The sequence below is a fragment of the Acipenser ruthenus genome, chromosome 30 (genome assembly GCF_902713425.1).
Source record: "Acipenser ruthenus chromosome 30, fAciRut3.2 maternal haplotype, whole genome shotgun sequence".
In the NCBI taxonomy this organism is placed as follows: domain Eukaryota; kingdom Metazoa; phylum Chordata; class Actinopteri; order Acipenseriformes; family Acipenseridae; genus Acipenser; species Acipenser ruthenus.
In genome coordinates this window covers 11,501,636-11,525,936 of record NC_081218.1, presented here as the reverse complement: position 1 = coordinate 11,525,936, position 24,301 = coordinate 11,501,636, and the positions used below count along the sequence as shown (strand labels likewise).

The following is a 24,301-nucleotide window of genomic DNA, read 5'->3' as shown; positions in this document are numbered from 1 at the left end:
TCTCACCATATTTGTTTTAATATAGAGTAATCTATAACAAATATATGAATTAAGGTGCCTATACAACAGGAAGTAACATGTTCATTTTGTAGCTTCAATTTACATCTTGAGAAAGCAACACTTTAAGCCTAAATCTATAGAACACAAATCTACAGAATGAGCCCCTAAAGATTCTAAATCAAATAACAATATAATCAGAACACATTTCATTAAATACATATGCACATTGGCATTGCATTTTAGTAGCAAAATGATAACATACATATACTCTGTTAATAACAAATTCAATCATTCTGTTTTCTTGTAACATGTGTGGTCCTTGATCATAATTATTGTTGGACTCCTATGAAGAATATGTATTATTATTATTATTATTATTATTATTATTATTATTATTATTATTATTATTATTATTATTATTAATTGTAGTGGTAGTAGTAGTATATTATATGGAGGCTTTTGTTAGAAGCAATGTTCTGCTAATTTAAACCATTTTGCATGGATCTATATTCTAAAAATGTTATTATTATTATTATTATGAATAATAATAATAATAATAATAATAATAATAATAATAATAATAATAATAAACACAGTTGAGCATACCTACATTGCTATCAATGTACCCTATTCACAAAGTTGTTTCCCAAATAAAACACTTTATGCCTCTGTGGCTGCTGAAGTCACATCATAAAAGACCAAGCTAACCCTGAACCCAAATGACTCATATTGGTTGTAAATAAATACCCTATTAAAACAGCTATGATGAGTCATGGACGATCAATGGAAAAAGCATGCAGTAGTTCTGCTGTAACACACCTACAGTACCACTGTGCTGTGCACGATAATAAGGCTTACTGTGCTTTACTGAAGCAATACTTAAGGTTAAGCCATGGTTTACAGTAAGTTATTGAGCACTACAGACTAGGTCTGGGAAAGATAAATAACTCCCCACAACAAGGTTGACCGGTTTTGGGTAAACCCATATGCAATACACTGAAACGATTCGTTATCTTGCAGTATCATTTAAAAGTTAAGCCAAGGAATGACAAGATAAGACCAACGTCTACTTGACAACAATTCAAGAGAACTTTCCTCCACTCATTCTCAACCAATAATTTGAATATATTTGTATTCAGGACGGTCAAACATCCTTTTACTTGATATAAAAAAAACCACAAACATCTATGCATTTGTTTTTTAAGGTTTAACTTGTTCCAGTCTTGAAAGATTGGTTGACTACTACATTAAACAATTATTGCAGCATTTTTAAGTTTTTCTTTTAAAGAATAAAACAAAATGAAATTTAAGAAAATAAGTCTGTGTGCAGGTACAAAAACGCACCTGTACTAGAATCGCCACTAAGCCCATGCAGAACACCAATATGCACATATGCAAAATACCCACGTCATATATTTAGCTTTTGTCAATATGAACTAATATTAGAGTGGGCCCTTTCCTGCAGGTACATGAGGAGGGTCATTCTGCATGAATCGTATACCACAACATATACCCTAACATGTACATACTGTGTATACACACGTCATACTGTATTTGAGGCAGCATTCCATTTGAGAGCTCTCCTAATCAGCAGCTCATGCTGTGGTCCCAGTGCAGTGATCTGCCTGCTCTTCACGAGGAGAAGCAGAGCCCACAGCACTCCATGCAGATCTCCAGGCAGTCTGCCGACTCACAGCAGGCATCAATGATACCGCAGTCCATGTCGCAGGGCAGGTCGCAGTCGCCGCACTCCTCCGACACACAGCAGCAGCAGAAGCACGAGTCGTCTGAGGAGCAGGACCCACAGGTAGCACAGTCAAGCATGACATTGCACAGCGTGAGGAACTCACAGAACAGGCAGGCCAGGATACAGTGGACACAGCAGTCTGGGGGAGACAGGAGACAGGCGTTTACTATACTAAGGTAGAACTTAGAAGAAACTACGTCAAGCAGACAAGCCTTTCGGTTTTATCGACAGTGAGTTTCTTGTACTTGATTTTGTAGAATTGACTTAGTTTCTCATTAGTTTTACCTTAAAACGCATGCGTGTTATGGAATATTATGGACATATTTACAAGACCGCATTTTTAATAAAAGCTTAATTAACCAGGAAATATGCAATAACTTTTATTGAACGAAATGTTTCATTAACAATTGCGGATTTAAACGCAGCCTATGTTTATTTAATCTAAATAAAATTATTTTAAAAGCTGCGGTCCTTAGATCTGTCCCTGTTTAAATTGTGTTTGATGTCAGTCTTAGCCACCTGCTGGTCAATAAACACATGTCATGTTTGTTTTCTTTCCCCCCCCAGGATGATATTTCACTGTGGGGTTTTAGGACCCCCACAAAGCCTTCTGCCTGCCCTGTGAGAGATTCATTAGACAGCCTGGGCATGCTCCCGTACCATCCTGTGACTCCGTAGGGATCTGAGACGTTGCAGACTTGGAGCTGCTCCTGCTTTTCTTGCTGTTCTGGCTGCTGATTGAACTTTTGGACTGCAGCTTCTGGTGCATTTTCTGAGAGCCCCCCTGTGAGACGATCCTGGGGGTCTGGCCGGCGCTGACACTCCCATTCTTCACACCATTCTTCCGGGCAAGGTTCTTCATCCCGTTCTGCAAGAAGGCCTCGTTTTCCGACGGGCTTTCCAGTGCTGTGTTACACGGCGTAGGATGTGCTTGAGGTTGACCTAGGAAAAGAAAAGCAACCAAGATCTGTTAACGCTTTGACCTTTCGAAGCTCGCCAGAGTGTCTGTCAACACAAGCTGACAGAATGCAAAGGAATTTGCTTTGCTACCAGTTATATGGGCTTTAAACAAAACATGTCAATTTGAAGCAATGGAAAGTTATAGTAGATACAGTAGTTTCTGTAGTGGGATGTTGCTGTAATTCAGTCTCTTTGCCTGTCTGTCTGAGGAACTCTTTAATGTTGCCCATCATCACATAGCTTCTATGATGTGGGAATCTGGCCAAAGGTAAAAGAAGACCAGATTAAAACACATTTTCATCGTAGAAGTGTGTGCATCCCATTAGGAATAAACAGCTCCTTCCGCTCGATTGCAGAACTCATGCCTCCCCTGAACAGGGGGCCCCTTCCAAGCCTTGCTGTCTTCTTGTCTGGGTGACCTCTTTGAATCGCTGAAGGTTATATCCTGTTCTAGCAGGGGAAGGTGGTGCGAGGGGGCAGATCTTTTAAAACAATGGCTAGATTTACTCTTATTAAGTAAAACGTTCTGGGAAACAGCTTTTAGAATTCAGCAGGGATGGCGTATTAATGAGAAACCATGTGTTTACAGTAACTGCTTCCACAGGGTGCAACACTGAACTGCTTTGACTTTTCATGTCTGGACCATTACACTGCACAGCTGAATCTGCCTGCACACTTGCAGATGACTCTCCCAGCCCCCTCCCCTTTATCTCTCTGCTTTTACTCCCCTTTTCATAGCTCTTGTGCATGTGGCTCAAACCTAATATCCGTTAACCATTTGTCTTTGACCTACTGTAGACGACGAAGACACCAACCCCCCCTTTTTCATTTTCTGGTCTTTTTTTTTTATATAAATACCAATACCCTTGGTTGTCTTCCGTGGTGTAGCTAATAAAAATAATATGTTTCTTATTAGTTTTAAAAATTTTTGTTTTTTCTTTCAACAAAAAATGTGCTAATACTTATTTGGAGTAAAAACATGTTTAAAATATACAGGACTGGACTCTGAAAACAGTAAAATAGAAGCCAGTCTTGTTTGTTTTAATTCTCTCTGGATCTGGTACCCCGCGGAAGGACAGGAGGAGGCAGCTGATTCGACGCCGTCGGAGAGGTCAAGCTCTCAAGTATAGACACAGCAGCTCTGTGGCTTCATTGCCTACAGAAGTACTAGTGTTCCTTTGTAAATATAAACTAGTACGAGAAGTTGATTTTGGCATCTGATTGCAAAGTTCAGTATATTTTATTCCTGCACTCAAGACATACTAATTAGACATGAAGCCAAAATGAAAAAAATAAAATCTAACTAAACAGTAGGAAGTTTTTTCATTCAGTCCAAACTATTTGTTTGACCTTCATACAAAGTCTAAAATATTTACCCAACTGCTTTCAAAACTGTCAACTTCAAAACACGTCACTTTGATTTTGAGTCAGAAACTTGGAGCGTTTACCTCACAGCTGCTTGCTCTGGGACTTATACCGTATCATTCTTGGGAATTTCAAAGCTACGAGATAGAGATTCAGATAGTGTGGCTAAAAAGTCACGTCCCCTTTTAATTTGCAATGAATGGGACACTGTAACCATGCTGTATTCTTAAGATCACTTTTCTTTTTAATTGTTTTAACTCATTGTAGAATTGTGCTGAAACCTAACAAACCATTAAAAAAGACCACATTTTATAAGAGTAGAATTCCATAACCCATCTTTTACCAAACAAGAACCCTACTGAGGAAGTTAAAGAACAATTCATCTAACCTGACTAGCTGGGCAGGTCAAAACCACACAGGGACATTTAAATTAAGAATCACCTTGTGGTATATGTCTTCCTTGATCTGTTCTTTTATCTGGGATTTCACTTAATGGACAGAGGAATCCTTGCCCCATTAGATACCTGCCTGAAGCAATATTCCATGCCCTGGAATACCTAATCACCCCAGACTACAGCAGAAGAGACACATATTTATTATAATAACCCACTGAAGGTGCCTGGGCATCTGCACCTTCACCCTAGTGCATCACCAAACTTTTCAGACTGCAAGCCATACCATTTATCTATCGCCAGTGAAAGCATATCAAATCCAACAAATGGCTGGAATGATTTAGTTTAGCAATCCATTTTGAAAAGGTTGTATTTCACATTAAAGATTCCTCTCTGTCATCCCCATATGAAGAATACTCAAGGAAGGAAGGACCTGTTTCCATTTCATTTTAAAGTGCAGCACTGTGACATGACTGGGGCTCCAAGGGGAAATGCCTCGCTGTCATTTTATTCAGTTTTACATGATTTAGTGTCAAAAAAAAGAGGAAGGAAACTCGGGAGAAATACTGTATGAAGTAACTGAAGAGCACTCCTGTCAAATTAGGGATGGATCCAGATCAAAATAAACATCCTTTTTGCTGTCCAGTGGCAGCAGCTAATGTATTCTGTAATTGTATTATCAACAAACACGTACTGTGCTGAAGTCAGATAGAGATCTGTGTATGATGCTTGGCCAGTGGCAGGTCCACGTTGGGTATAGAAAATATGGTAACACTTTAAAATAATAGCCACAAATGTATAACGAATTCCAACTGAATGCCTAATGCGTGTGATAAACATCATTTGTTAGAAAGGAGCATGGAATGAATATGGGTAATTGAATCCACATGAATTAACAAGGCTGCATTAAAAATGAATTACTTCTGAACTCAGAAGACGTGCAGATAGGAAAAACAGGACATTTTTTATGAGGTGGGGGTTGTATATTTACATATTTTATACAGCATATTTAATAACAGTATTTCAAAATTAAATATCAACTTTGAATGCTTCTTAACAACGTCTTCACCTCAGTGTCCAATTCTAAAATCTTTTCTACATAATGTATAAAAAATCTCTTGTTGAATCATTTGTACTTTTCCTAACCCACGTATATGAATGTCATAACCGACTGCTCTCTGAATTTGCACAGGTGCTTACTTTTTTTCTGAGTTTGTCAGACTGACGGATAGCAGGTGAGGTTATGAAAAGAAACTAGAAATAAACAATACGAGTACATCATGTGCACCTATTTTAATGATGACATCACCCGGACCTGATGACATCACCCAGACCAGGGACAGGTCTTTCTCTGGCCCATGTTGTCCTAACCCCACACCACAGCGGTACCAAGAGAGTTAATTCACTTTCTCAACCCAGCTGGGGAACAAAAAAAGGCTTTATTTCTCCTCCATGTTTCAGCAGAAAACAAGCCAGGAGTAAGCTTCAGTCTCCAGGGCATCTGGCAGACAGACTTGTGCTTCAGAACAGTTATGGGTTTCTCCACAGGGAGTCTGCGGCAGACAACAACACAAACAAATACTCTACCCCCCAGGCATCAAAGGCCAGAGCCTTAGTCATACTCCTAGGAGCCGGATCCTGTTGTGCAAGAAAGATGCTTTTATACTTCAAGAAGCATTTAACCCAGTTTCCCGAAATCTGTGCAGCATTTTATAGGAGAGAAATGGGAAGAATAAAGCACCTGACTGCAGCTTCTAGTCGGATGTTTGAAGTGTTGAACTTAATCCCTGATTATTCATGCTTAATCAGATTGAAGAAAGATAAAAGCAATTTTCTAGACAATGCAGTCTGCAAATGACCAAGACACCCAGGGAATGATTCCACTAAACCTGCAATGCAACTTCTCTGTTTCAGACGTTTATCTTGTTAATGTATAGCGGTAGGATTAGTTAGTTATTTAAAGCTGCAAGGATAAAGTCGTCATTATGGGAGTCAAGGGTCTGTATCTATATGTCAAGTTAATAATTGCAGCCTCTTTTCTGTTTCCTTTATGGGTGCTGGAGTAGAAGTTGTATGTGCTTATGACTGAAACATGCTGAAAATATACCAGTAAATGCCATGCTTTTGAAGTCAGGGAGCTTTGAGCACATTAACATGGTCTATTCATGCCTCTCTTGAATGCACAGCCCTAGAGTCCAAAGTGTAGTCGTGGGACGAGGATGAGGGTGAGTCATGTTGCTAACCACTCCCACTTTCTTTCGTTCTTTTTTTCACTAAATTGTTCCGGAAGATGGCCCAACAACACTTGGCAGTACTTCGATATAAATCTGTTTTTCGGGGTTGGTGGTGGAAGGAGGAAGCTTCTGATATTGAGTTGTAGAGATTTATTTGGAAAGCTGAAGCTCAGCATCGCAACACTTTCTTAACAGTAACATTCCTCTCCACAAGACTGGGTTTTTTTTCATACCGTCCAGACCTGAGCTGTTAATGAGAGGTCTGGATGTGTCTCAGCAACCGAATACCCCCTAATCCCTAACGAACCTCATTTCAATGACAATCTGAAGTGATGAAAACTCTAATCAGAAAATTACAGACTGGTAATTCAAGGATGTTTTTTTTTTTTTTTTTTTAAGAAGTTTATTTCCCATGACAGGTCCTTTTCTGAAGTGCGATAATTAATGAATGAAAGATGTCAGGAATGAAGCTTTAAGCCCGGTGAAGATTGAATAAATGTTCTCTTAAATACCAAGAAGCGCAAAAAAAATGAAATGAAGCATTCCTTCAGGCTGATTGAGAGTGGGTCAGTGGAATAATGAAGAGACGTTTTTCACTCCAGGGATTTAAATCCAGCTGAGGCTATTGTTAAGTGAAAAATCATAACCTTCTGCAAACTGCTAATGTGCTTTAGTGCAGTAGTTTACAGTCTTGGCTTCCTGGACACTTTATTTGGAATCAAAGTAGAAACAGCATGAGGCAATGTTACACAAAGGAGCTGAACAGTGTGACATTATTTATTTCTTAGACATGCCACCTGACGGACTGTGGCATATATAAGACCTAGAGCAGTTGGCTGTTATCTACAAAAAAGTAGCAAAAGCCATTTTCTCGGGTTTAAAAGAGTATGATATGAGGTTGCCAGACAAGTTGGGAGTTCTGTTTTTTAAATCTCTGACAATCCCTAATAAATTGTCACATGCTGTTAGATGAAAAGGGCCTTGTATAAACACACTATTCAGTAAACACTTTGATGCAATGATGCTTGTTTTTTATGGCCTTTGAACAGACACAGTCGGCCCACAAGAGCGCAAATCAGACGTGACGTGATTTTAAGGAGGATGCTGTAATGCCTCTTGGTCAATACTGTTCTATATTGAACAACATAAGACCCCCCTGATGAGATAATGGTTACTACAAATAGTAATGAAAAAAACATAACCCTCCAGAAAGCAGGTTTAAGTACAAAAAAAAAAGCCTGAATATTGCCTTTGATTTTAAAGCTGAAAGAATATAACATACATATTCGCTTTGGCATAAACGACTGGGGCCTGTGCTGGAATGGAGTAACACTGTACACACCACCTTTGATTTGGAGTTAGCTTTTTATACCCAACATACTTTCAGTTCCCACTGTGCTCCACCCACTGATCTGCATGTCACACAGTTAGTGAGTCAGTGAATTAACTGGGATAGAAAAACGCACGCCAAATGGCCTCATTAAAATCTTATAAATGTTTTGGTTTCAATCGAGCTGTGGGCTAGTATGCACTCAGCAATATCTTTAAAAAGCTACATTATTTGCGGCTATACATTTCTTCAAGCATGCATTAAGCTCAATAAGATGACATTGACATCATTTTAATCCACCTGTTTAATTATCCACCTGTTTAATTATTGGCAGGTCTGATTTTTGTTTTGTTATTATTTTTCCTGATTGTTGTCCAGATACAAGATCCTGTGCATTTCTATAAAGTGTACAATGCTTATAAAAATGTGGTTCAGGCAGGGCTTTGCACTCCTGGTTCATAAACTCATGACTCAATGGTGCTGTGAAGTTTTGACAACGTTGAAAACTGAACAGAAACGGCAGCTAGTCACTCATCATATGAATCCCATAAGCCAGCTGTAGTCAGCGTTACAATATTCAGGACAAGGAAACAAGGAAGCCTGCAATGTGTAGGCAAGCAATGACTGTGGGATAGGAGAACGGCATCAGCATTATACAAGCCGTGAAGTTGCGTCACCATGCAGTCGGGCACTGCTGAAGCTGATGAACTCATCTCATAATCTTAACGTCTGGATATACTCTTGGCTACATGTGAATAGCTGTGCTGGTCCACATATGGTGCACACGTCTTCAGATTAGAAGTGTAAATTGAACGCAAAGAGAATTCCTCTCGCAGACTCAGTAACTTTAAAATCAACTCAAAACAAAGGCAAAATATCTCATGCGGCCAAGGACTGTCACTTGCTAAGAGAGAGGCTGTAGAGCTGATATAGACATTGTAGCTTCTAGGTTGATAAATTAAGAATTTACATTTAGTACTAGCAAAAAGCACCTTGAGCAATTGTCTATATATATTTTTTTCCTTTTATGTTTATTTTTTAATACTTTCTTATAGCTTATGATTGAGTGTTACACGTTATGGATCAATAATATCTAACAGCTGCAATCCAGCACCTTTTATTAACACTAAAGCGACAAAAATAAAGAGCTTTTGCTAAAAAAAAATAAGAAATCTCTGTATCTCACATACTTCTCTTCTGTATTCGTTTGAGAAGAGGTTTACCAGGGACAGCCCTTCAGATGCAGCATGTTGTTTTTCATGGGGGGGTCCTGCTTCCAGATTGTATGGATGGGTGTGACCTGCTCAAGGTCACACAGTGAGTGAGTCAGTGGCCGAGCTGGGATCCAAGCCTGAATCTCCAGGCTCTGAGTCATGGTCACTGGCTCTGCCGGCTGTTTGGTTTGACTCAGTCTTGACCGGTTCTTCTGAAATCCTTGATATAAAATTTCTGTAGCTTTTTATCCCACAATTTTAAACTTGCACAAACAAATTGTGATCCTTAACAACTGTCTGATGAAATGCTTTAGGAATGTTGAAACACTGACAAAATACAAACATACCAGACCTGAACGCAAGAATTATGCTCGGATCAAGCAAGGCATGCATGACCGTAAAATGCAAGTTTAAAATGAGAATAATACAAGTTTAAAGCATGAACTGTGCAAGTATTATGGCTTTGCATTTAACAAAGGCTGCAGATTATATATATGCAGCCTTTTTTTAATGCAAAGCTTGCAGAATTGAGTGATCCATTTATCTTTCATAACCCTTCTTGCAAGGCTTGCGTGAAATCCTTCTATATACTTGTGACATCATTGCACAGTTCTAGCTTTAAACTTGCATTTATGGTCTTGCATGCTACTTGATCCTAGTATGATGTTTGGTAAGGGTACATGGGCTTATGTGTAGGATAAACAGCCATGCATACATTATATAGGAGCACACTTTCTGTAATACTAGTACTGATAATGTAGTAATAATAACATACTCACATGTTACAGTTTGGTCTGGAGTCCCAGCGTCTAGAAGATTATTATTATTGTTTCCATTCTCTACAACTTTGTGAGTTTCTTGATTGTCTGTTTGTGCAGCTTTCTCGTCTTCCTCTGGGGGTGGGTTAAAACAAATAAAGTCAATGCTTGAAGGATAATTAACAGGTCCCATCTAAAGCCATTATACCCATGGAACACAGTAGCTATTACATTGCTGTGCATTGCATGATATCTTTTTGATAAACTCATTCATAAATTCTGTTATGTGAACGAATATGAACTTTTTTTTTTTTTTACATGAAATACGTTTCAAGCAGTGTTTGTTTAAATATTCCGATATTTGTCCCAGTACTATAAATACTAAACTAAATTGTTTCCAGAGTAAAACCAAACCACTACATTTCTGTCTCTTTGTGTCATCAATTAATAACTAATATGAAATTTTGCTCCGAATCACCTGAACATCATGACAAAATACCGTACCCTCTTGGTTAGGGCATCTTTAAATGTAAACTCAGAGCTGGTAAGCCGTTTCGCCCACATAACTGGAATGAAATGGTTATTATCTGTAAAGGGCAAGGACTCAATTATATATTTTCATGCAAGTCATGGACAAACAAACGGTGTGTGTATGGTCACCTGTCTTTAAAAATGCCATTCTGCCCCATAAAGTGTGTGTTAATGCACTTCCACTACAGCTGAACACTTCAGAGGTGCCTTGGATCCAATCCATTTTAGTAACGTGAGAAACCAAATCGTTCTGTAAGTCTAGCCTACCAAACAATAGGGTCCCTGCCTGCTGAACAACATTTCTGATGCCAAACGGTAACGTTATGTGCTGATAATTACAGAAGCTGCCATCCCCACATCAGAGTGGCATGTTTTTTACATCAAAACTTCAGGTTCTAACCTCAGAGCAGGCTCCAAGCTAGGGTTTCATTTCAGCCCGATTAAACACAGCTGTAGTTTATTTACTCTGTGATAAACACAGCATCTCCTAATGTAAAACAAAACTGCATTGAAGCTTTCCGAGAGGCCAGACCTGGAAAGAGAATAAAGAAGGTGGCGTTGCCCAAAAAGGTGGTCAGGGCTTCAGTCCTACTCATGAGTGCTAGCATATGTGGGACACTTGATCTAGCTATTGATGGGCAGACCAAATACAGCAGGGTTTTCTAAATCCACATCATCACTGCCTATTCAAAGATTGAAGTGCTGAACTGATATGGGATGATCAAACAATAGTATGGGATGATCAAACTATTTGGCCCAGGATCTCACCTTCTGGACCTGCAGGAGCCACCCTCAATTGAGGTGCGACCTCCAATGTCAGAGTTTTGGGAAGTGCCTTCTTCAGGGTACTGTGAAGAAGCACTAGCCAAAACGTATGTCTACTTGACATAGCTTCTTATAGTACAATGCATGATGAATATTATTAGGTTATTGGTTTGCCAATATTAATGAGTGTCGAGGTTTGGCTTACCTAATGTTAGTACTGGAGAGAAGTCACCTCCCCCAGTTTGCACCCCTTTCTGTTCTAACGAATGAATCTGTTTGTAACAGAACAAGTCTGTCTGTCTGTCTAGCCTGCAGGAATGACTGTCAGACATTGCTTCCCTCCGCACGCAGTCTTTTTAAGTGCAATGCAATCCTTTTAACTTGCTGCTGTAAGGAGTGGGTCTCCTGCAGGTATTGGGGTTGTAATTAAGGTCCAGTAAATCTGAAAGCATGTTTTTTCTGGTGTTAACTGCACATCTGGTGCCAGAGTCAGCTTTCACACTGCTGCATAAACTAGAGAACCAAGGAATAGCTAGGAGTCTTGTATTTATCTTGGGAAGTAGGCTGTAAAAATGTATACACTGAATTGTATTTGTCAAACGTATAGGTTTGACACTTCTCTTGCCACATTAACATGCAGATATGTCTCCTGTGAGTCTCTCAGATGCAACACCTTGTTTACCGCATTGTACAGATTTAGAGGAACGGAAGAATTGCTCAAGACTTTATTCAGGGTAAAGGCCAGCAATACACCCATTTGGGTCTGTTTAATTAATCTAGACACTGGTGGATCTAAAATCCGCTGGTTAAATCATTAAAAAGAATGGGATTTTCAGAGCACCAACATCTCTAACACTGTGTGCAACTACCTCTTGAATTGATGTCTTTAAAATTAAAATGACTAATTTTGGTTTGGTACTAATTTCATATTTAACCGGTGGCTGGATTTAGATCAATTGAATAGACTGTCTTTCCTAAAGAGTGCCACTGGGTCTGATACATAATTGATTGTTTGACAGTCTTAGTCATGCTGACGTGACACATTCTGTATTTCGCCGCAATTCGTTCTTGTTGGCAAACAGGGAAACAGAACACAGCATGTGGAGTCAATCTGTGTCCATTGCATAATTGCAAAACGCAATTTTTAGCTGAAGATTGAAGACTAAAGATTGCAGGAACTGGGTGTGTCTGCAGTTTGGAGCCGGGGTGGGGGGGGGTGGGGTGGGGGGGGGGGGGGGGGGGGTATGGGGACCAACAACAAAAAAAAAAGTTAAAACTGTATTCCAAAGCTGAAGGTGCTGTCGTGAGACACAGGATGACTAGTGTTATGAACTCAAGAAGATGTTCCAGGTAGTACTGCTGAGTTCCATCGCAGGAGCACTCTAGGCACAAGAGAAAACTAGGACACAGCCTGGAGGGATGCATCACTGATCAAACTTGGGTTTATGGAAGGGAAAGACAAATTGTATTGTGTTATATTACATGAAAAGTACCTGTAACGGAGTCTTGGCCCATGCAAAAAAGAATAAACTACTAAAAGATATTGCAGGCTATCAGTTCTTTGCATGTACATCACCACGCTAATGCTTTATGAATCCAGCCCCACATCACAGACACAGACACTCTCAAAGAGAAATTTTAATCACATCACATAAGTAAAGGTATGCGTCTGGGTTATATTATATAATTCACTGGTTAACAGGGGGGAGTAATGTGCTGTGTTGTGTGTTTGGGATCTTCCCAGCCTTTCAAACTTAGAATAAAGTGAGGGGATAAAAAAGGGAACAGTACACTTGTTCAATGTGCAGAAGTGAATCAGCTTCAGAAATGCTTCAGTAGCACTTCTGATTTAACAAAAGTGTAAATCACTGTTTCACTGCCAGCTCTGTCTAAATCCCAGCAGGGGTTTCAGCGAGGTGGATATAATTTCAGAGGATTTTCGAGGGCTTGGCATGACTGCACCCTGGATTTTAAAGAGGAGGGGAGGGTTTCAACTCCCTGCCAAGATAACATCTCGCCATTCGTGGCAGATATTCTACATTACAAATACCAGCCTTATATCAGTCACACTGTAAGTCAGTTTCTCAGACTGGGGTAAATACCAGTGCTGTAAGTACTTGGTGGCAGGTAAAATATAACTGGAACTTTTACATTCTAAAAAGCAGCAATGTTCTGAGTGACATTAAACAGTTTTAGTTGTTTTAGTAAGACACACACACTGCGCATAGACATGCATTCATCATACAACAACCAGAACCTTAATGTTCCTTTCACAATGGACTTTAACAAGTTACTGTAAGTACAAGCAACAAAACCTGGTCACTATAACTTAATGTCCGTGCAAAGTATCGTCATTGATGTACCAAAAAACGAAATAGCCTTTATTTGAGCAAAGCCTGAATCAGTCACCAGAACTCATGCATAAGTACAGAAATATGACTTTCTGATACCCTCGTGTGCTAAAGAATGTCTGTACCAAGTTTCAGTACATTAGGATAAATAAAAATGTATGTATGTATGAACACAGACAAAGGTATTTGGGCAGTTAACTTTTTTTTTTTTAGAAAAACCACAAATAAATTGATTTCTATAATTTCTACAGATTCAGCTTTATAATAAAACAACAAATTATTACATAACAAATGCTTAAAATGAAAAATAACATGCAAAAACTAATGTCACACTTTGACAAAAATATTTGGGCACCCTTACATTGCTATTTTGTGTGCACACCCTTTGCATCCTTTACAGCTTGCAGTCTTTTTTTGTATTTTGAAACCAGTTCCTGGCATCTTTCTGGAGATATTTTTGCCCATTTTTCAACATATAGAGCTTTGAGTTCTGCAATCAACTTTGGTTTCCTTTTTCAAACAGTAGCCTTCAAGTCAATCCACAACACCTCGATGGGATTCAAGTCTGGGGATCTCAGTCCAGTCCATAACTGTAATCTCCCTTTTTTTCAGAAATTCTTCCTCCAAACATACTGTTGCTTTCTTGGTGAAAAAAATATTTTGGATTCATCTGACCATAAAATTTGGTTGAAGAAATCATCAGGCTTTTTCAAGTATTCAATAGAAAACTCGCTTTCTTTTGTGTGTTGTTTTTAACAAAGGTTTGCATTTTGGTTTTCGCCTGTGGACATTCATCTTGTTAAGGTATCATTGAATTCTTCGCTTGTGAATTTCTTGACCATCTTCTCTCAATTCTCGTGTCAAATCTTTTGCAGTGATCTGGGGATTTTGCCAGGCTGCTGGAATGATTCTTCCTCTAGATTTTGCAGAAATCTTTCTTGGTCTTCAACACCTGGAGCTATTTGCAGTAGTTCCTGTTCTCCTGTGTTTGTCAATAATAGCCCACACAGTTATTTTCGGTAAACCGAGTCTTTCTGCTATTTCTCTGGTAGTTTCTCCTTTTTCGTTTAGTTGTATCACTGCCATTTTGAGATCATTGCTGTAGTATTAACCATTTTTGTTGCTTTATTTAATCCCAAATTTCCAACTTATTTTTCAGCACTTGATGATTATGAATTTATTTATTCTATAATTATCATCTGGTGTTGGTTTTCAATCATATAATTGTGAATAATTTGCAACGAATGGGTTCATACGAAATATGGTGATTGCCCAAATACTTTTGTCAAAGTATGAAATTAGTTTTTGCATGTTATTTATCATTTTTTGCATGCTATGTAATCATTTGCTGTTTAATTATAAAGCTGAATCTCTACTTTTATTTATGTATTTCGATAGAACAATTAGAAATTATAGAAATCACTTTCTTTGTGATTTTTCTAATTGTTCTTTAACTGCCCAAATACTTTTGTCTGCAACGGTATGTATGTATGTATGTATGGTTGGATGGATGGCATTTATAGGATGCTTTTTATATTTTAGCGTATCATTTTGTAAAGTATTTAATAGAAACTACTGATTGAAACCTCATTTTTTATAAACCTGTAACAGTGTATAATAATAAACCTATGCCATCTGTGCACACAGTGGCGAGGATAGCAGATTTGAATTCCCAGTTCTGTGGGCATCCTCAGCTGAGATAACAATGCCAGCTGACTCTCTCGTGACGCAATGGGTGAGGATACCAGCGCCATGGCGTGTGGAGCGATCACTTCAGCTGTAATAACAGAGACCCGAAGCCATTGAGGGCACTGCATTCCTCACTCTGCGCCCAGGTGGGTGGCCCTGCGGTGTCTTTCTGCAGTGTCACCATATCATATATATATATATATATATATATATATATATATATATATATATATATATATATACTTTTTAAGTACAAGAAAAAAAAAAAAGTTTCCTGTACAATTGCTATGATCACCCATTTTCTGTAATTCTATTAATATTAATTATCAAATAAATACAAATAAATAATGTACCCCCCCAACATTTTATGTACTAAAAATGCTGTGTTTTGTGCACTTCCATTATTGCATGTCAGCACCCACTCTCTTTACCCATATTTCCTAACAGTTGCTGATGAAGTGACCACACACCACCGCAGAGAAAAAGAAAAACGTCAGGCTTGCTCTCGGTGGAAATGACTAATATCCCTTTGATCACAGCCAGTCAAATCTGGAATAAACAAAGCACCTCTTTTCCCAAACTATGGCAAAGGTGATTCACAACATATCTACATTTCAAAACACAGGAAAAGCCTGCTCGAGTTTTTAAAGCAAAACAAGCTAATACTGTGACTTGTGGGGATGGGATGTACAAATACAATGGAAATGGGATCTTACTGTTTGACAGCCATGTCTCAGCAGCACGTTTCCTGATTGCTCATATTTGTACCCCTTACATAATAGATACAATTAACCAAATGGAGAATACATTTTACTTGGGAGCGTTTGACGAGAGAAGGATGATTTCTATTATGAGCACCGTATTTTACCCAGACCATGCTTCCTCCTGCAATTCTTTTCTGTTCCCACAACAGCCATTAATATTAATCACAGCACACACATGATCCAGATAAAAACTATTTCTCAATCTACTTCCTGAGTAAAAGTTGTTAAACGTATATCGAGCTGATGACCCTTGATGGGTGAACGGAAAAATAAAAACAATCAGAAACATATTGCTGCAATAAAGACAAAACAGGATGCAGCAAAGGTAAAAGTAGTGCTCTTCTCAACGCTGCAGGGTGTTCTGTAGCACTTTAATATGGATTACTGTGCCTTGTTATAGCAACACTGCCTAGCAGAAATCTATAAAAAAATACTGAAATGCTTTTTAAAAGGGCAGTCATTGTATTTCATATGCCAGTGGCATCGTGGCTTTTGCCAGCTGTCAAAGAGGCTCAAAGTTGCGGCGCAATTATAAATTGTTATGAATTGTTTGTAAAGACAACAAAGCTAAAATGAAAGACATCAGATCTCCAGAGCTTTTTATTTATTTATTTAGTTTAATTAATTTTAATGCTAGAGAATAAAATTACATCTTTAAAACTTTGGAAAAAAACGGAATCTCTAAAACGGTAAATCTGCACTAGTATGACCAGAACCAAGAAATAGGAACCAGTAAAATCTCCAGCACAACATTTTCAGTTTAATGATAGTAAGTAATATTGGTTTTAAAAGGACTAGTGTAGTCTAAGGTCACAAACATTATTGTAGTAAAACCTCTATTATCAACCTCCTAAAAATATATCTCCTTTACCTGTAAATATATAACATACAATACAGGACTGTTCTATAAATACCAGTGATTCAGTGACAACAGGGCAGATTATCAAAGCTCACAACAAAACAGGTTACCTAGGGGCTATTTGGATAACAGAAGCATTCAGATAATCAAGGCTTTACTGTAGTGTGGAGTGCACCACAGGCATCACACATAGAAAGAGCGGTTCGTTTGTACAGTGAGAAAAGTGTCTTGCACTGTAATTAATATCTGTGGGTGCAAATTTAACAATATGAATCGTACAGGTTGAATAACTAAAACAGTCTCTGTGACGACCCCACGGGTGTAATTGTAATTCACAATAATATGCAATCAAGCCACCCCTTGGATGTAACTCAAGTACGTTAATAACGTTAAAACAATAAGGCTATAATCTCACATGTAATTGATACAAACTGAAAACAAGACATTCATAATAGGTTCAATGCAGTATTCTGGAACTTCTCCAGATTCTCTGAAGATTATTTTATAAAGAATTCTGTAGGCTAATTGAAACCCCAAACCCATGCTGTTTACATAGCTGTAGCAATTAAAAAAATTAAATATTTATACAAAAATGAAGTGTTTTTTTTTTCTTAAAATTCCCTTCTTGGAAAAATCCAGTGATTATGCATTTTTCTCATGTTTAAACATTTCTCATCTACTTATCAATGTTGTTGGAAAATATATTCCTGTCTAAATGTTTGTCTGCTAAACTAAGAAGTATTTATTTGTTGCTGAGAATGAAACCATAAGATAAACCATAACACTAATGATATGCATGTGCAATGCAATGAGAGTCTATGAGAGGTATTCCCATGATGCCATTAAACCATGCACAGTCAAAAACAATAGGCTGCAGATAACAGCAGCTAGCAACAAAGCCATTTTCAAAGCTGTGCGCCTGATTAAATCCTCTGCAACAGCACTATCAATAGGCAAGATGATTACATCTTCACAGCTGAATTCACCTAAAATGCTTTCAGTTTCAGCTGGGGAGCCTGCTATCAACAAAACAGTAAAAGTGCTTGGGGTGTAAGATACACACTATACAATACATGCCACCACTGCCACGACTACAATAAAAGAACTGTCTTTAAACTGGATGATGTGCAGTAATTGAAAAAGTTGTTTTTTGCAAATGCAAATGTACATTCAGCAGTACATCCGGGGGACTACATGGCACAGCGGGCTGATGCACGAACCTGGTTTCATATCCCATTGAATCAGGGATGCATTCATAAAGCATTAACATACTGGTCAATGCACAAGGACTGCAATGCAATGACTGGCACACTGTTCAGTCTGATAACAGCTCAAGTATTTATATTAGAAAGTAGACCGTTCAGGTCAAGATGATTGCGGTGAAATGTTTGAGCCCAGTATCTTGTTTTTACTGTAGCCACTAATGTATTTTTTTTTTACTTGATTGCTTTAAGCCAACAACAAATGAAAAGATGAAGGAGATTACAATTACGAGCAAGTATATTACTGTTTTTTTAAATGACCATATTAGCTGTGAGCATTAAGCAAACCTGGCCAGGCTCTTCGCGTATGGGTTTATCTTGGGGTAGTATTTTAATACTAAGAGATGTGTCTGCTGCTACAGGCTGTTCTAATAGAACTTATGACTAAAGATCTCAAGCTGAAAACATTCTATGAAGGCATTTATGCACCAGAGGTGTGATATGCAGACCTCACCCAGAACACAGTGAACACTGTGATGCAACAATAACATACCAACACTGGGTGGCATGATTCAGAACTGTATGACCTGCTATGATGAATCACAGCTCCTCGTTAGCAGAAAATAAAAAAAACAAAACCCTTTAATTTCTCTTTCAAAACCCTCTTACCCCCTGAGCTAAAGGAACAGTTATGCAGCTCAAGTCGTTGGATAATCTCTTCCACCTAACCTCTTTTGAAAGGGCAATATCAATATCTGCAGGGCTGTAAGAAGTATGCTGTTTGTAAATCTCTTTGTACTCAATGGCAGGCTAGTGCGATGGCTAAGTGGGTTTTAGGTAGAATCGGCTGCATGCCTCGCTGGCCAGTCCCTCGGTCTCGCACTCACCTCTACTGGCTGATAGATTTGCATAATCCCTAGACGCTTCTTCATTAATTCTATGAATAGCCACACATTCACATTGCCAAACTTCAGTCTAAGTTTCAGAAATGGCAGCTTAAAAGGGTGAAGAAAAGTCTCCAGTATAATCGACATCGTCACTTTTTTTTAACCTAAGATGAAAGAAGTTTTAACCTGTGCTTACATTTATTTTACTAGAAGCAAAACTGCTCTCTCTCTCTCGCTAGTTTGTTGAAGATGTCACTAGTTATGCATACCCTTATAACAGTTTTCAGGGTCATTTTGCAGTTTTCCTTTGCTTTTTCCCATGATTATACTATGCATTTACCATAGTTTACCATGTTTTGTTAACATGATTTACCATACCTCTCTGGGCTTCACAATACTTACTTATGCCTTACCAGGCTTTTACCTTGTTTTTTTTTTTACACTATGGGGTATTATAGGGGTAATAAAAACTAAAGTATTAGGGTGAAAATGGTGATGTAAATGGCACTGAGTAAAATGCCATTAAAAAACAAAGAACATGTTTGTACATGAAACATTATCTGAGTAAGACAGATCATTACATTTAAAGCAAAGCAGATCATTCTGAAATTGATAAAAGTGTGTACATTTCCTCAAATTCACTTACCAAGTTTTGAAAAGCAGGCCCTGTGTATGAAAGTATCTCTCTATGTGTTTGCTATATAATCACATCTCCTCGCCATTCCTATTGTATTACAGGTCTATTTAAAGTAAAGCGAGCCTTTTATAGTAATAATAGCCGTCATTTAAGAAAAACACATGCTTCGTGATTATGGGTGTTTTAGGAAACAATTTACATTTCAATGCCGATTGCATTTGTACATGGCAAAATGAAACGTTGTCATTTGAAATGATTTGAGCTTCTTGCCTTCTTTTTGTTGAGGGATAATTATTCCTTGTCAGATCTCACAGCAAGGCATATGCATGAGTACCACTGACGGGTTAGCAAAACTTTCAAACCGTTATTGCTCTGTAGGAAAATATCCTCAAAGTTAAAGAAAACATCTGACTGTACTTTTTGTCATGTTGAACTGCCTGATAACCTGGTAAGTTGCTATGCTTAATACTGTAAGAAACGTTCCTACACATTTCTTTGTCAGTGACAATACAATTAGCTCAAACTTTGAGGTTTGTAGTTATCCTAGGACCAACTTAAGTATCACAAAATGTATTCCGGTTCTTTATAGAACCCTAAACAAAACAAGGGTTCCAGAGCAAGCCCCAAGGGATCACATGGCTGTATAGAGGTCGCTCAGGGACAGTTTCTTGTTTTCTACCCCCTTACCTGCACACTGTGGCCTGGCTTTGTTTGGCACCACATCGGGGTCCTCATTGGACGAATCAGGCAAGCTTGAAGGATTACTTCTCACCTGAGACATCTGTCAGCAAGCTAGATCAAGCAATACAACGGGACAGACAGGAACAGGGTTAGAGCTAGATCAGGCAATACAATGGGACAGACAGGAATGCAATCATAGTTCACCCTTTATCCTGCACCAGCCTTCTTTTCTTCTTTTTTTAATTAAAGCCACGCTGAAATGTAACCATCCTCGATTTACAGCTCAACCCTAAACGGAATTCTATTATTATTAGAATGTAGTGTAGATCAGACTCTTAATAAGCCTACAGTACCACACACACACACTGACCAGTAAAGCTGACAATACTCTATACAGAAATGGGACACCAATTGAGGCTGTGCGACAGTAGCCTATAAACTAAAGGTGCGTTTGCAGTTAATTTCTTCAGACCTGTATCAAATGTACAGAATTCATGTTTAATGTACATAAATGAATAGCATCAACCATGCTGTCTTATTCTTATATCGCTAGTAAGTTAGTAAACCCTAATCCTTAAGTACTGTACTTGCCAAGTTAGTGTAAGTTCCATTGTTCCAGGGTAAGTTGAAGCAATACAACGAAATAAAAACACAGAGAACTGTCCCAAGAAGAAAACAAACTCTCAAGGCGTCACTGGTTACCACTCACCTAAAACATCTAAGTAACAATTTGTTTGTATGACGAAAAAAAAAAAAAAAAAAAAAAAAAAAAAAGCATGCAAGCTTTCACAGTACCAAATACAATAATGTCTTATTATTCGTTTTCGTATAGCATGAAGTATTTTGGCTTCTCCAAACGAGTCCACACATGTCATTCTCCAAACTTACAAAACCTGCTAGACGTGCTGAAACTTTTTTTAAGTTTGGGAAAATAAAAATAAAAATAAACATTGAAAACGTACCTGATGCAGTTGGAATCTTCAGTGATATTGTACCAATTTCATTCTACGTGTTACAGTTATTTTCTTTTTTCGTTATGTGCTCTCCTGGTATTGTACTTTATATTTAAACCTCCCTTCTTCTGTTTCTCTTATGATTGTAAAATTGCTGCAGTAGACTTTTGTAGGGTTTTGTTAATGCTCTCTGAACTTTATTTCTCCTCAAAATAAACACTGCTAGGTTTTGTAACTCTGTTCAAAGTTTACTTTTCTGTTTTCTCACTCGCGCAGTTGCACTTTAAGTTCTTGTGAGGACTTTTGTTCAAGTCTATTCTTCTGTCTGAAAGAATGACAGTCCTCGTTTTATTGTGTTAGTTCGATGACCGTGTCTCGTCTGCCTCCGTCTTCACTTTGCTTGGGTGAGTTATCTTATCAGTAGCTTGTCTTCTTGTCCTTGCTTTCTCACTCCCGTGTCTCTCTCTCTCGCCGTAGACTCTCCGCGAGACTGCCTCAAGTCAAGAGTTTCTTGAACAGGAAATTACATTCAAGGCTGATTCTTGTGTTTCCTTCAGGCTTGAAACTCAGAAAGAACTTGTGTTTAACCAATCTATAATTAGTTTTAACCTAAACCAGAAACAAATGTAAACACTAGGCTTGTGAAATTCTTAGAATTTGGCAAACATATAGACAGTATTCTTTTTGTTTGTTGTGTGTATTATTTTATAATAATTTTAATTTTGATTTGATATCCTCTAATGTATTATTATTATTATTATTATTATTATTATTATTATTGCAGTTAAACTTTAAACCATTGGTTAGTTTGATAACCAAATCATTTATATTTTTGTAGAAAGTAATGCATTAAAAATAAAATACAATGTAAATAATTATCATAATAATTGGTCAAAGTATTCATTTAAACTAAAATATGTACATTTGTACACTATGATTGCAGTGCTTACTGTAGGTATAATACACTGTGCTGTTGCTGTCTTTCTGGACTATGTAAATTAGCAGATATATAAAGTACATTAGCTATTACAAAGCACCACAAATAGGAAGTCTTTTTATGTATGTTTGTATGAATTTACATTTCCAATGTTTGCTTAACGCACAGTGCCACCAGGTGTTGACATGTTGTAACTGCACAAGATTTTTCAATGGAATACATTCTGTTAAGCCAGGCATTTAACCAAATCAGAAACTGCAGGGGTCTGGCTAAATGACTACAAACTGCATATTGTCATTTGGCCTGTTGCCTCAAAGTTGTAGTCATTTGTTTAAATGCCTTGTTTAACAGAATAACTGTTAAACAAGACAGAACAGGATTTTCTAATTCATTAGGTATATAGAAACAGGAATGGTAAACCTACCTGCAGTATTTCAGATGCTTTGTTTATCATGGTTTAAAATCTGAGAGCCACTTACTTGTGGAAAGTACTTGGCATTGTTATTTGTTTCTATTCTGGTATGTATAACTTTCTTGCCAAAAATTAAAATGAGCATGTGTGCTCAAACAGCGTGCAGAAGCTTGTAGAATAGCTGTAATGGTAGATTCTGTGTCATGGCAATAGACAGAGCAACATAAATCCTCTTCTGTGGTCCCTTCAGGGTGAATGCGGATAGCGAGGACAATCAGACAAAAACAAATATCTTACTAACCTGTGGAAACCGTTCTTATTGCATGATTTGTGCGTTCACAGGGGGGAAAAAAAAGAACACAAATGCCATAAACTTCAATTCCATCCATCCAGTACTGTGCAAAGCATTGGCTTACCTTTTCAAACTGTCCCCATGGCATTTTAAGCTGTGGTGACATGTTCTTGCACAGCAGTGCTGCAGAAACATTTTGATTTAGTGTTCAGCTGCCATAAGTGGATGGCTAATGTAGAGCGCACTTACTGTATGCATTAACATACACTAGCAGTTCTAGGAATGTACAGTATGTGCCTCAGATTGTGCAAGTACTTCAGCGATCTTCATGAGCTCTTTATTAACTTTGTATCAACAGCTGGGAGATCAAAGCAATCTCCCTTTTAAAAGTTTAGCACAGTATGTATTCAGTTTTATCATGCTTTTCCTATAGTTCTACTAGAAATTTGCCACAATTTACCCTCGTTTGCCATGTTTTTTAATATGCTTTACCATACCTCTCTGGGCTTTACACTGCTTAACTATGCTTTACCATTCTTTCACTATCCTTTATTACACTTTGCTGTGCTTTTACTGTGGGAAACTTTTATAAGATGCATTGAAGCATTTTTTTTCCCCACAGTCTTGAAGTTAACTCCTATTTTTTTAAAAAGAGAATTCCACTTTAATTTTGCAAATTAAGAAGCAAACAGCACTTGAGTGCTTAAATATACGTTATTTGTTAAATTAACAGGTGGCAATTAAAGACTTTCAAACATGCCCCATTTTGTTCTCTATAATGAATACACCCCAAATAAAAAGCTGTTTTATAAATGTTTTTTTTTAGTTTGTTATCACACTGCACTGTTGTGGGGATTGGCTTGTAGCTGATGGAAAGACCACACTGTAGTAGATGTGACCAGTTTGAGGCAGAGACATCTACCACAGTGAGGCTGGGTCCATGGACGTGAGGGAGTGAGGCTAGATAGACAACGGCAGTGAGTCTGCGCAGCACAGGAAGTGATACAAGGTAACAGGAAGCAACTTTCTAAGTCTATAAACCAGGCCTTGGCCACACCGGTTGACGGTATTATCCCATGGAAGAAAAATAGAGTCTGATTTGTAATATAATTAGAAAGAGTGTTTCAGTTTAAGACACTTGGATTCTTACAGGTTTAGACTTGATTTGGATGGGATTTTCAATTCCATGCTGATGTATTTTGATTGAAGCCCCAATCAAATGAAATCTTATGTCTCGGCTTGAGAAACAGAAATGAGTGACAGTTTTAAAGTGAGAGGAGAGACGCAGGGGGTGCCTCGGTCACCAGGTTCAAGCATGGGTCAGCATTAAACTACACTTCT

General features: G+C 38.0%; 1 protein-coding gene across 1 annotated transcript; it reads right to left on the bottom strand.

Moving 5' to 3' along the window:
* On the bottom strand, nt 1-21,849 carry LOC117429466 (myoD family inhibitor-like). Its single transcript, XM_059004932.1, has 5 exons — nt 21,329-21,849; nt 20,373-20,477; nt 10,022-10,135; nt 2,408-2,689; nt 1-1,886 (listed from the first exon to the last, which is right to left on the bottom strand). Exons 2-5 carry the CDS (start codon nt 20,464-20,466, stop codon nt 1,633-1,635), a joined length of 744 nt encoding a protein of 247 aa, XP_058860915.1. The 5' UTR covers nt 20,467-20,477; nt 21,329-21,849; the 3' UTR covers nt 1-1,632.
* Nucleotides 21,850-24,301: the final 2,452 nt, after the last annotated feature.